General features: G+C 47.3%; 1 protein-coding gene across 2 annotated transcripts in view; it reads left to right on the top strand.

The window, feature by feature from the left end:
* LOC122553084 (1-phosphatidylinositol 4,5-bisphosphate phosphodiesterase beta-1) overlaps nt 1-14,135 on the top strand; it is an 800,648-nt gene that overhangs the window by 584,304 nt on the left and 202,209 nt on the right. For both annotated transcript variants that reach the window (XM_043696584.1, XM_043696585.1), the window contains exons 10-11: nt 849-995; nt 3,974-4,131. In XM_043696584.1, the coding sequence (XP_043552519.1) occupies nt 849-995; nt 3,974-4,131 (305 nt within the window). The remainder of the gene's footprint in view (nt 1-848; nt 996-3,973; nt 4,132-14,135) is intronic.

Here is a 14,135-nt window from a genome sequence, read left to right on the forward strand (position 1 = left end):
CTTCTCCAAGGACACCTGGGCTCTAACGTAACCGCAGAAGAGGGGCAGGCAGTCGGCCCTAACGACCCCCTCCACAGCCCACTGCCTGGACCTGTTTATGGCCAGTTTGGCCAGGCCCAGGAGCAGACCCACGAGGAGGTCTTCAGACCTGCCCTCCCCCCCCAGTTTGGCCAGGCCCAGGAGCAGACCCACGAGGAGATCTTCAGACCTGCCCTCCCCCTTCCGTACAGGGTGTCCGAAGATCAGGAGCGTGGGACTGAAGTGCAACCAAAAGCAGAGGAGGAGGTCTTTGAGGAAATCAAAAAGGGAACATTCCTGTCTGCCAGGGCTCCCTGATTGGACCAGGTTAACAGCCCCAGTCAGGGAACCCAAATTTTATGAGGCCCACTTGGGCTGACCAAGTTTCAATCACTACGGCTGGGGAATCACGAGAGACCAGAATTGGTAAACCAAGTGTGGGTTCTCTGAAGTAAAACAAAATGGACATATTTAAGAGTGGAGACAAATTCTCTCCCATGGTTATGTTGAACCTGGTTGTTGAATGTTTGACTTGGAGATAAAAATTCAGACCAACTTGATGATGATGATTCCACTTGTATTTGTATGTAAAAACAAGGAGAAAGACTGCTCATTCAGTCTGCTTCGTCATTCGATAAAATCATGGCTGGTCTGATTTTAACCTTAACCCTATATTCCTGCATTACCACCAATAATTGTTCATCCCTGGGAACCCGGGGAATTGGCTGAACCTGGTCCAATAAGGAAAATGCTGGGGCATTCTGCATTCAGAGGTACAGTTTGGTTGAATTGGTGTACCTTTAGAATTTCTCTCTCTTATCTGTTTCCAGGGCACATATCTATCGATGGGTTCAAGAAGTATTTGAGTGGCAATGAGAACGGAGTCATTCCACCAGAGAAATTGGATCTGAGTGAGGATATGACTCAACCCCTGTCGCACTATTTCATCAACTCGTCACATAACACCTACCTCACAGGTAAGAGATCGAGAGAGGTCGGCTTTTCCTAACGCAGGGATGAGGGAGCACCAGAATGACCTTCAGTATCCTTGCACTCATTATTAACCCCCCGACACCCACCGTTTAGCTGCTCATGAAGGTACGGATACTGGGTAACTGGGGATTGAATGACTCATCCATGTCGCAGTGATAGAATCTCTACAGTGTGGAAGCAAGCTATTCAGTCCATCGAGTCCACACCGCCCTTCTGAAAAGCATCCCACCCAGACCTATGTCCCTACCCTATCCCTGCATTTCCCACGGCCAATCCACCTAACCCACGCATTCCAGACACTATGGGGCAATTTAGCATGGCAAATCCACCCAACGTGCACATTGGACTACGGGAGGAAACTGGAGCACCCAGAGGAAACCCCACGCAGACATGGGGAGAATGTGCAAAGTCCACACAGACAGTCAACTGAGGCTGGAATCGAACCTGAGTCCCTGGCATTGTGATGCAGCAGTGAGCCACCATGCCACTGCATGGGGCAGTTTGTCTCGGGGTGGGGTCATCTACAACAAAGTTGGGTGACTTAACACTCTATTTGCCAGTATGAACTGCCCAACAGTCATGACCAGGCATCAAAAGAAGCCTTTTTCCAAATCCAGAATCTTGGGAAGACAGTTTATTATTGTGCTGTGATGCTATTCACTATACAGATTGCATTTGGTCCATGGCTTGACTTTGGCTTCTCTTAAAAGCACGAAATTACTGAAGCACCTTCAGTGGAACTGCAGAGGTTCTGGACACACCCTTCTCAGTCCTTGCCTGAGCCTAGCTCCTGCTAAAACCAGCATTCGTTCATGTAGATATCTCTAGATCAGACTTTAACAACAAAGTCTGGTGTTACCATTGAAGCGAAGATGTACCATCCTCCTTAGCAATTACATAATGCCACTTTGACATTAACTCTGAAAACCCAGTCCACCGTTCCGGTCTCTTATACATCCCCAATATTAACTGTTTGACAACTCTGGACTCTTTTACTCCAGAACAGCCCTTGACCAAACTTCCATTCTCCGCCTTGAAATAGCTCCCAGTAATTCCATAGAATTGACACATTGCCATATTGCATGCCTTCCAATTAATTTGTTTGTGATCTTGGACACTATTATTAAATACAAAAATCATATCAGTGGACAGTTCCTTTGTTTTGATTTGCAAATGATGAAATTCTAAGACAGTGATTCATGGAATAGGGAAGGAGCTGCTCTTGGAGAAACATTATTGGAATGATAACCCAAAAACTCAGGCAGATATGCTGGGAACATAGGATCAAATTCCACCATGACTCACAGTAGAATTTGCATTCAATAAAATTCTGGAATTAAAAAAGTGACGCTAATGGTGACCATGCAACTATTAGTGATTGTTGCAAAACCCATCTGCTTAACCAATGTTGTTGAGGGGAGGAAATCTGCTATCCTAACCTGATCTGGCCTACTTGTGACTCCAGACACATAACAATGTGGTCAATCCTAACTGACTTCTGGGCATGGCCTTAACTAGCTAGTGATGCCCACATCCCACAAAGGAACAAAGAAATCTCTTAAAATAAAACAAAGAACTGCAGATAAAATCCCTGCAGTGTGGTAACAGGCCATTCGGCCCAACAAGTCCACACCAACCCTCTTAAGAGTCACCCACCCAAACCCATTTCCCTATATTTACCCCTGATGAATGCACCTAACCTACACATCCCTGAACACTATGGGGCAATTTAGCATGGCCAATCCATCCTAACATGCACATCTTAGACTGTGGGAGGAAACCAGGGCACCCGGAGGGAACCCACACAGACACAGGGAGAATGTGCAAACTCCACACCAACCGTCGCCCGAGGCTGGAATTGAACCCCAGTCCCTGGTGCTGTGAGGCAGTAGTGCTAACCACTAAGCCACCGTACCACCCTTGCTAGAGTTCTGAAACAAAAACGGAAACTCAACAGCTCTGGCAGCATCCATGGAGAGAAAGCAGGGTCAGCATTTTGTGGTGACATTTCCAGTTCTAAAGAAGCGTCATTGGATTTGAAAATATCAGCTCTGCTTTCTCTCTCCACAGATGTTGCTAGACCTACTATGTTTCTCCAAAAATTGTTCGAGAAATCTCTGCATTTTTACTTGAAGCCAAACAGCTTCCTGCATTACTGGGTAATTTCTTCAAAGTTCATTTCCAGTTCCAGAAGTCATTGCCAAGCAACCAGAGAGCAAATTACAGGGATCACTGGTAACTGCCACCAGCGTCACTAAATACGGCATTAGCTTACGTGACATTTCAAAACGCCAGTTTGTGGATTACAGACTGGGCGCTCAACAGGGTAGAAGCTGAGATGTGCTTTCCCCTCTCCAAGGTGTGTCTATACCTGGGAACCTCAGGGATCAGAGGATGGCTCTTTAGGACTGAGATGGGGAAATATTTCATCCTCAGTGGGTGCTGCTTATTTCTAATTCTTTACCCTGGAAAGCTGGATGTTCAGTCACTGAATACATTCCAGAGTGCGATCAATAAATCATTGGTTATTAAGGAAGCAAAGAAAGTGTGGAAAGGGCGGAACAGTGGATTTTATATAAAAGCTCGGTCTTATTAAATAGCAGAGCAAACATGGCCGATCCTCACTGCTATTTTTTTTTAATGTTCTATTGCTACTGTACATTTAGTGATTACTCATGTCCTTTGACCCCTCCCCCTCACCAATCACTTAACATGCCATTCAAATCTATTCAGGAAAGTGGCTCAACGGTGGGTAGTTTTCTATCTTTGACAGTACAGGCTTGATGGGCTGAAGAGCCTCTTCTGTTCTGCCCGATTCCACCATTCTGCACTTTGATGGAATCTTCGTGCTGTTATCCTGCCTTGTATTTACCATGGCTGGGAGTGATGCTAAATGTTGCAGGCTCAATTTGTCCTCACTGGAGCTAACTGATTATTTCTGTCTTGCGTTGGGTTCTCACAGCCGGACAGCTCGCTGGAAACTCTTCTGTGGAAATGTACCGTCAGGTGCTGCTGGCAGGGTGTCGGTGTGTGGAGCTGGACTGCTGGAAGGGCCGCTCAACGGAGGAGGAACCAGTCATCACTCACGGATTTACCATGACAACCGAAATATGTTTCAAGGTATCAATATCCTGGGCTATACATGCTGACAAGAATCGGGTCAGACGCTGGGAATACTGCAGTATTCCTCACCTCCTGTCTCCTCAAAGCCCAGTCCTATCCACAAGGAACAAGTCAGGAGTGTGACCGAATGCTCCCTGCTTGCCCGGGTGAATGCAGCTCCCAACAACTCATTTGGAACGTTACATGCAGTTCTGGTCACCATACTACCAGAAGGACGTGGATGCTTCGGAGACAGTGCACGGATGTTGCCTGGTCTGGAGGGGTTTAGTTATGAGTCAAAAAGTATGGCGCTGGAAAAGCACAGCAGTTCAGGCAGCATCCGAGGAATAGGAGAGTTGATGTTTCGGGCATAAGCCCCTCATCAGGAATGTGGTTTTAGTTATGAGGAGAGTTTGGATAAACTTGCATCATTTTCACTGGAAAAACAGAGGGGCGACCTGATAGAGGTCTACAAGATTATGAGAGGTGCAGATTGGGGGGAAGGTCGGAGACTTTTTTCTCAGGGTGGAAAGTTCAACTGCAAGAGGGCACAGGTTCAAAGTGAGAGGGGGAACATTTAGGGAAGACGTGCAGGGAGAGTGGTGGGTGCCTGGAATGCACTGCCATTGGAGGTAGTGGAAGCAGTGTTAACAATGTTTAAGGCACACGATGGACATGAACATGAGGGGAACAGAGGGATAGATATAGTGGATGGGCAATAAGTAGTGGCTCTAAATAAGGAATAGGAATTGGTGCAGGCTTGGTGGGCTAAAGGGCCTGGTCCTGTGCTATAATGTATTGTACAACACTCAAGAAGCTTGACACCATCCAGAATAAAGCAGCCCACTTAATTGGCACCATGCCCATAAACATTCACTCCCTCCAGCACTGACGCTCAGTAGCAACAGTGTGAACCATCTACAAGGTGCACTGCAGAAATTCACCAAATATCCTCAGACAGCTCCTTCCAAACCCATGACCACTTGCACCTAGAAGGACGAGGGCAGCAGATCCATGGGAGCACCATTACCTACAAGGGCCCCTCTGAGCCACTCACCATCCTGACTTGGAATTATATCACCGTTCCTTCACTGTTCTTGGGTCAAAATCCTGGAATTCCCTCCCTAATGGCATTGTGGGTCAACCTACAGCAAATGGACCGCAAAAGTTCAAGAAGGCTGTTAGGGTGAAAGTGAAGGCTGGTAGGTATAGGGAATGCTGGATGACTAAAGAAATTGAGGGTTTGGTTAAGAAAAAGAAGGAAGCATATGTCAGGTATAGACAGGATAGATCGAGTGAATCCTTAGAAGAGTACAAAGGCAGTAGGGGTATCCTAAGAGGGAAATCAGGAGGACAAAAAGAGGACAAGAGAAAGCTTTAGCAAATAGAATTAAGGAGAATCCAAATGGTTTTTACAAATACATTAAAGACAAAAGGGTAACTAGGGAGAGAATAGGGCCCCTCAAAGATCAGCAAGGTGGCCTTTGTGTGGAGTCGCAGAAAATGGGAGATACTAAATGAGCATTTTGCATCAGCATTTAGTGTGGAAAAGGACATGGAAGATATAGAATGTAGGGAAATAGATGGTGACACCTTGAAAAATGATCATATTACAGAGGAGAAAGTGCTGGACGTCTTGAAACGCATTAAGGTGGATAAATCCCCAGGACCTGATCAGGTGTAGAAAAATGTGGTGCTGGAAAAACACAGCAGGCCAGGCAGCATCCGGGGAGCAGGAGAATCGATGTTTCGGGCATAAGCCCTTCTTCAGGAATGAGGCTGATGTGCCAAACGGGCTGAGTTAAAAGGTAGGGGGGAGGCAATTTGGGGGAGGGGCGCTGGGAATACGATAGGTGGAAGGAGGTGAGGGTGAGGGTGATAGGCCGGAGAGGGGGTGGGGGCGGGGGAGGGGGAGTTGAAATGCTGTGCCACAGGTTGGTTGGGTTGGTTCGTCCGGGTGGCCCAGAGGTGCTCTCTGAATCGCTCCGCAAGTAGGCGGCCTGTCTCCCCAATATAGAGGAGGCCACACCGGCTGCAGCGGATGCAGTAGATGATGTGGGTGGAGGTGCAGGTGAATCTGTGGCGGATATGGAAGTTTCCCTTGGGGCCTTGGAGAGAAGTGAGGGGGGAGGTGTGGGCGCAAGTGTTGCACCTCCTGCGGTTGCAAGGGAAGGTGCCGGGAGTGGTGGTTGGGTCGGTGGGGGGTGTGGATCTGACAAGGGAGTCGCGGAGGGAGTGGTCTCTACGGAAAGCTGATAGGGGAGGGGAGGGGAATATATCCTTGGTGCTGGGGTCTGTTTGGAGGTGGCGGAAGTGACGGCGGATGATGCGCTGTACATGGAGATTGGTGGGGTGGTAGGTGAGGACCAGTGGGGTTCTGTCCTGGTGGCGGTTGGAGGGGCGGGGCTCAAGGGCGGAGGAGCGGGAAGTGGAGGAGATGCGGTTGAGGGCACCGTCGACCACGTCGGGGGGGGAGTTGCGGTCCTTGGAGAAGGAGGCCATCTGTGTTGTACGTATTTTGAACTGGTCCTCCTGGGAGCAGATGCGGCGGGGACGAAGGAATTGGGAGAATGGGATGGTGTTTTTACAGGGGGCAGGATGGGAGGTGGTGTAGTCCAGGTAGCTGTGGGAGTCGGTTGGTTTGTAGTAGATGTCCGTGTTGATTCGGTCGCCTGAGGTAGAAATAGATAGGTCGAGGAAGGGGAGGGAGGAATCTGGGACTGTCCAGGTGAATTTGAGGTCGGGGTGGAAGGTGTTGGTGAAGTGGATGAACTGTTCAACCTCCTCGTGGGAGCACGAGGCAGCGCCGATACAGTCATCGATGTAGCGGAGGAAAAGGTGGGGGGTGGTGCCAGTGTAGCTGCGGAAGATGGACTGTTCCACATATCCTACGAAGAGGCAGGCATAGCTGGGGCCCATGCGGATGCCCATGGCTACTCATTTGGTTTGGAGGAAGTGGGAGGATTGGAAGGAGAAGTTGTTAAGAGTGAGGACAAGTGAAGGAGGGTGTCAGTGGAAGGATACTGGTTGGGTCGGCGGGAAAGGAAGAAGCGAAGGGCTTTGAGGCCTTCATGATGGGGGATGGAGGTGTACAGGGACTGGATGTCCATGGTGAAGATAAGGCGTTGGGGGCCGGGGAAGCGAAAAGCATGGAGGAGGTGGAGGGCATGGGTGGTGTCCCGAACGTATGTGGGGAGTTCTTGGACTAAGGGGGACAGGACAGTGTCCAGGTATGCAAAGATGAGTTCGGTGGGGCAGGAGCAGGCTGAGACAATCGGTCGGCCGGGGCAGTCGGGTTTATGGATTTTGGTCAGGAGGTAGAAACGGGCGGTGCGGGGTTGTGGGACTGTGAGGTTGGAGGCAGTTGATGGGAGATCTTGGCACACCGGCCTCATTCCTGAAGAAGGGCTTATGCCCGAAACGTCGATTCTCCTGCTCCTCATCTCCTGCTCCTCGGATGCTGCCTGGCCTGCTGTGCTTCTCCAGCACCACATTTTTCAACTCTGGTACTCCAGCATCTGCAGTCCTCACTTTCTCCTACCTGATCAGGTGTACCCTAGAGCTCTGTGGGAAGCTAGAGAAGTGATTGCTGGGCCTCTTGCTGAGATATTTGTATCATCAATAATCACAGGTGAAGTGCCAGAAGACTGGAGGTTGGCTAACGTGGTGCCATTCTTTAAGAAGAATGGTAAGGACAAGCCATGGAACTATAGACCAGTGAGCCTGACCTCGGTGGTGGGCAAGTTGTTGGAGGGAATCCTGAGGAACAGGATGTACATGTATTTGGAAAGCCAAGAACTGATCAGGGATAGTCAACATGGCTTTGTGCGTGGGAAATCGTGTCTCACAAACTTGATTGAGTTTTTTGAAGAAGTAACAAAGAGGATTGGTGAGGGTAGAGCAGTAGACGTGATCTGTATGGACTTCAGTAAGGCGTTCGACAAGGTTCCCCATGGGAGACTGGTTAGCAAAGTTAGATCTCACGGAATACAGGGAGAATTAGCCATTTGGATACAGAACTGGCTCAAAGGTAGAAGACACAGGGTGGTGGTGGAGGGTTGTTTCTCAGACTGGAAGTCTGTGCCCGGTGGAGTGCCACAAGGATCAGTGCTGCGTCCTCTACTTTTTGTCATTTACATAAATGATTTGGATGCGAGCATAAGAAGTACAGTTAGTAAGTTTGCAGATGACACCAAAATTGGAGGTGGTCGCAGGTAGATAGGATAGTGAAGAAGGCGTTTGGTATGCTTTCCTTCATTGGTCAGAGTATTGAGTACAGGAGTTAGGAGGACATGTTATGGCTGTACAGGTCATTGGTTCGGCCAATGTTGGAATATTGCATACAATTCTGGTCTCCTTCCTATCGGAAAGATGTTGTGAAACTTGAAAGGGTTCAGAAAAGATTTACAAGGATGTTGCCTGGGTTGGAGGGTTTGAGCTACAAGGAGAGGTTGAATAGGCTGGGTTTTTTTTCCCTGGAGGGTTGACCTTATAGAGGGGTGACCTTATAGAGGTTTACAAAATTATGAGGGGCATGGATGGGATAAATGGACAAAGTCTTTTCCCTGGGGTGGGGGAGTCCAGAACTAGAAGGCATAGGTTTAGGGTGAGAGAATGAGAGACTAAGGGGCAACTTTTTCACGCAGAGGGTGGTGCGTGTATGGATTGAGCTGCAGAAAAAGTGGTGGAGGCTGGTACAATTGCAACATTTAAGAGGCATTTGGATGGGTATATGAATAGGAAGGGTTTGGAGGGATATGGGCCGGGTGCTGGCAGGTGGGACTAGATTGGGTTGGGATATCTGGTCAGCATGGACGGGTTGGACCGAAGGGTCTGTTTCCATGCTGTACAACTCTATGAAGGACAGCTCACCCTGACCTTCTCATGGGGCAAGTAGGGATGGGCAATAAATGCTGACCCAGCCAGTGACACCCACATCCTACAAATAAATAACAAAAGGAAGATTTTATAAAAAACTGTGAACTAACCCTGCTGTGTTGAGTTCTTCCTTGTGGTCCTAAAGGTTACTCAATTTAGCTAATCCCACTCGTGCTGTTGACTTAAAGGCAATTGATGACAAGACCTGATTAATTATTAGGCTATGCAGTAGCTCTTTTGAATATTTTGCTCATTTAAAATCTTGATAATTTTCCGATTTCAGGTCAACACCCTCACTTGAACACACGGCACCTGTTTCTCTTATTGCACAATCCAAATTCAACTGACAAAGTCATGTCTCCAGATCAAAAATATCAGCCCAGATTTTCTGAGAGCGTTCATGGTTCTACCCTGCGTTGGACTCTCTGGGGCCAACGCTGGATGTTGGAGGCTTCAGAATTGTGCAGTCTCCCTTTAATCCAGCTCATTCCTAGCTGCGTAGTACCATCAGGGACAGGCCAGGCTGTGCCCCTTTGTACAGCAGGACCTGTGGCTTTACAGCAGCTTTGATCATTTACTGACACACCAAGGGGCTGTCAAACATTTAAACAGCTTTGCTGTGTGTTTGGTACAGGGATTTGGAAGGGTGGTGAGTTAAAGGGATAGCGTACCAAGGAGGCAAGATGAGGTAAAGGGATAGGGTGGCAGGGAGACATTCCTGATGAAGGGCTTTTGCCCGAAACATCGATTCTCCTGCTTCTCGGATGCTGCCTGACCTGCTGTGCTTTTCCAGCTCCACACTCTTGACCGATGGGCTGAGAAGTGGCAGATGGGGTTTAATTTAGATAAATGCAAGGTGCTGCATTTTGGGAAAGCAAATCTTAGCAGAACTTATACACTTAATGGTAAGGTCATAGAGAGTTTTGCTGAACAAAGAGACCTTGGAGTGCAGGTTTATAGATCCCTGAAAGTGAAATCGCCGGTCAATATGATAGTGAAGAAGGTATTTGGTATGCTTTCCTTTATTGGTCAGAGTATTGAGTGCATGAACTGTCATGTTGCGGCTGTACAGGACATTGGTTAGGCCATTTTTGGAATATTGCGTCCTATCAGAAGGAAGTTGTGAAACTTGAAAGGGTTCAGAAAAGATTTGCAAGGATGTTGCCAGGGTTGGAGGTTTTGAGCTATAGGGAGAGGATGAATAGGCTGGGGCTGTTTTCCCTGGAGCATTGGAGGCTGAGGGATGACCTTATCGAGGTTTATAAAATCATGCGGGGCAAGGATTGGATAAATAGACAAATTATTTTCCCTGGGGTCGGGGAATCCAGAATGAGAGGGCATAGGTTTAGGGTGAGAGGGAAAAGATTTAAAAGAGACCTAAGGGCAACTTTTTCACGCAGAAAGTGGTACGTGTATGGAATGAACTGTAGAGGAAGTGGTGGAGGCTGGTACAATTGCAACATTTAAGAGGCATTTGGATGGGTATATGAATAGGAAGGGTTTGGAGGGATATGGGCTGGGTGCTGGCAGATGAGACTAGATTGGGTTGGGATATCTGATTGGAATGGACGGGTTGGACTGAAGGGTCTGTTTCCTTGATGTGCATCTCTATGACTCTAATGTGCAGCATCTGCAGTCCTCACTTTCAACTGGCAAGGGGGCAAGGTGAGGTCAAGGGATAGGGTGGCAAGGAGGCAAGGTAAGCTGATGAACAACTCTTGACGCCAACTTTTCCTCATCTCAGAAGGAAATGAACAGTTTAGTCAAGGGTTTAGTATTTTCAAAATCTGTCCTCCACTTTGAGAGTCTTAAGTCGACCTCCAGTAAAATTCATGAAGCTGAAGAAAGTTGTCTGTTTTGTGAACCAGTCACTGTGTGCCTCCTGTGGAGAAGTGAAAGAATGCAAAGGAAAAGCTCAGCGAACTAAAGGACTTGGGAAACAAGAGAAAGCTTTCCGATCAAATCCCGAACTGGCGCCATTCAGCTTTTTCACTGAATCATAGAGTCAGAGTCATACAGCATGGAAACAGACCCTTCAGTCCAACAAATCCACATTGACCATAACCCCAAACTAAACTAGTCCCACCTGCCTGCACTTGGCCTATATCAATCCAAATCTTTCCTATTTATATACTGATCCAAATGCCTTTTAAACATTGTAAATTTCCTCAGTATAATTTTCCTTCCATCCACAACACCATTTTTTTTTGTGTCTCTCCTATCGGAAAGATGTTGTGAAACTTGAAAGGGTTCAGAAAAGATTTACAAAAGGATGTTGCCAGGGTTGGAGGGTTTGAGCTGTAGGGAGAGGCTGAACAGGCTGGGGCTGTTTTCCCTGGAGCGTCAGAGGCTGAGGGGTGACCTGATAGAGGTCTATAAAATCATGAGGGGCATGGATAGGATAAATAGACAAAGTCTTTTTCCTGGCGTCGGGAAGTCCAGATCTAGAGGGCATAGGTATAGGGTGAGAGGGGAAAGATATAAAAGAGACCTAAGGGGCAACTTTTTCACGCAAGTGATGGTGCATGCATTTAATGAGCTGCCAGAGGAAGTGGTGGAGGCTAATACAGTTACAAGTTTTAAAAGACACCTGGATGGGTATATGAATAAGAAGGGTTTGGAGGGTTTGCACTGGCAAATGGGACTAGATTCATTTACGATATCTAGTTGGCATGGATGAGTTGAACCGAAGGGAATCTGTTTCCATGCTATACATCTCTATGATTCTGTGTGTGGAGGAGTTTTAGCAGCTAGGTAAAGTTTTAACTACAGAATTAAAAGTAGACAATTCATTCTTTCTTTTACCTTCGATCAGACTTTATCTATTTGTAATAAATAATAATTTGTGTTAAGCACAGAAACCTGGATTCTGTTTTCTACTAACCTGAGTTTATTAGAAACATAAATTGTGGAGTTGAATCCTTTGATAATATTTTGCAAATTTTTCTTGTAAGTCGGGGAATATTGGAGCTTGATTTCTAGCGCACTACCCCAGAGAGGCATAATAAATGAAAACATAAAGTTCTGAAAATACTTAATAAGTTAGAGCAGCATCTTTGAAGAGAGAAACACAATTAACATTTCAGCTCTTATTAGAAATGCGAACATTTCAGGGAGGCTGGGATTGGTGAATGAGTGGAGATGTCTTCATCCTGAGGGGAGAGACTTCACCTTTTTCTCTAACCCACAGAAGTGCTATACTCAGATTGACATGTTTTTTGCCCCCATCGGCCTTTTTGAATTCAGTGCTGTCCTGCAGAATTGGGAACATAGCCATTTCTGATCATGCGGCAGTGTACATGAAGGTTAAGGCCGGGGTGATGGGACAGGCGCATGGCATTAACGCATGGATCCTTTCCTCCTGAAGGATAGCAAGTTTACTGAGTATTTTACGTGGTAATTTAAGATGTTTTGGGACATTAATTCGGTACGACCAGTAATCTGTCGATGCTCTGGTACACTGCCAAGGCCTATGCAAGGGGTTTGATTATTTCTTACTCAGCGACCCGGAAGCGGCAGAGGGGAGAGCATTAGCCCGTGCTTCAGGCTTGCCTGAAGGCAGCTGAGACAGTATACTTTGACAGACCGTCTGTAACCAAGTTGCAGTGGATTACAGCCCTCAGGGCTGCTCAGAATGCTGCGCTCACCCAGACAGCAAGGAGGGAGATTTCCTTTGCGAAACAGAGGTTATTCGAGTCTGGTGATAAACCGGGTAGACATCTGGCGCACCTGGCCAGAAAGAAGGCTGTGAGGACAGATTGGCGAAGATAGAGTCCTTTTTTAAGACCCTAGACCTCCCAGGTGTAACGTCAGAGCAGGTGCCTCTTTTGAATGCCCCTCTGACAATCCAAGAGATACAGGAGGTAGTGAGGCAGCTCCAGAGCGGTAAAGCTCCGGGCCCAGACAGATTTCGGAGTGAGTTTTATAAGGAGTTCATAGACATGCTGGCCGGGCCAATGTTGGGTATGTACAATTATTCAACTGCCTCCCATCCTCTCTGAGAGAAGCAAATATTTCTCTCATTCTCAAGAGAGGGAAAGCCCCAGAGGATTCTACTTCGTACAGGCCCATATCGTTATTAAACTTGAATTTTAAAATGTTGTTGGAAATGCTGGCATTGGGGTTGGAGAGGGTTTTGCCCTTCATCGTAAAGGAGGACCAGACAGGTTTATTAGGGGCCGCAGACTTCTAACAACATGACAAGAGTAGTAAATAGGGTTCAGGTACGCAAGCAAGGGTTGATTCCGGGCTTGGTAGTCTCCCTGGATGCAGAGAAAGTGTTTGACCGGGTGGAGTGGCTGTACCTCTTTTATATCCTGGAGCAGTTTGGTCTTGGAGGGGTCTTTGCCAGATGGGTGGCAGTGTTATACAGTGACCCTAAGACAGCGGTTCTCACTAATGGTATATAGTTTGACAATTTTCGTATTGGTCGAGGCAGCTTACAAAGGTGCCCCCTTTCACCATTACATTAGTGATTGAGCCATTGACAGAGGCCATCCAGAGGGACCCCAATATAATTGCCCAGGAGGTAGGATCAGGAGGGCACAAGATCACCTTTTACGCAGATGATGTTCTTCTCTTTCTAACTAACCCAACAATATCTGTGCCCTGTTTAATACAAGTGATTAATCTATTTGGTTCTGTCTCGGGATATAAAATCAATTTTATGAAGTCGGAGGCCATGCCTGTGGGGGGTCTTGTCAGAGTACCCGATCTTGGGGGTGGAACCCGTTTCCCTTTCAGGTGGTCACAGAGAGGTTTCCTATATGTAGGCATTTTTATCATCCCAGCCTTCCATCAATTAGAGTCATAGAGATGTACAGTATGGAAACAGACCCTCCGGTCTAACCTGGCCATGCCAACCAGATATAGAACATAGAACATTACAGCGCAGCACAGGCCCTTTGGCCCTCAATGTTGCGCCGACTAGTCATACCAATCTGAAGTCCATCTAACCTACACTATTCCATGTATGTCCATATGCTTGTCCAATGACAACTTAAATGCACTTAAAGTTTGTGAATCTACTACCATTCTGGATCAATGGTGCTGGAAGAGCACAGCAGTTCAGGCAGCATCGAGGAGCTTCAGCAAAATCGATGTTTTGAGCAAAAGCCCTTCATCAGGAATAAAGGCAGAGAGCC

The sequence above is a fragment of the Chiloscyllium plagiosum genome, chromosome 9, assembly GCF_004010195.1.
Source record: "Chiloscyllium plagiosum isolate BGI_BamShark_2017 chromosome 9, ASM401019v2, whole genome shotgun sequence".
NCBI classification, from domain to species: domain Eukaryota; kingdom Metazoa; phylum Chordata; class Chondrichthyes; order Orectolobiformes; family Hemiscylliidae; genus Chiloscyllium; species Chiloscyllium plagiosum.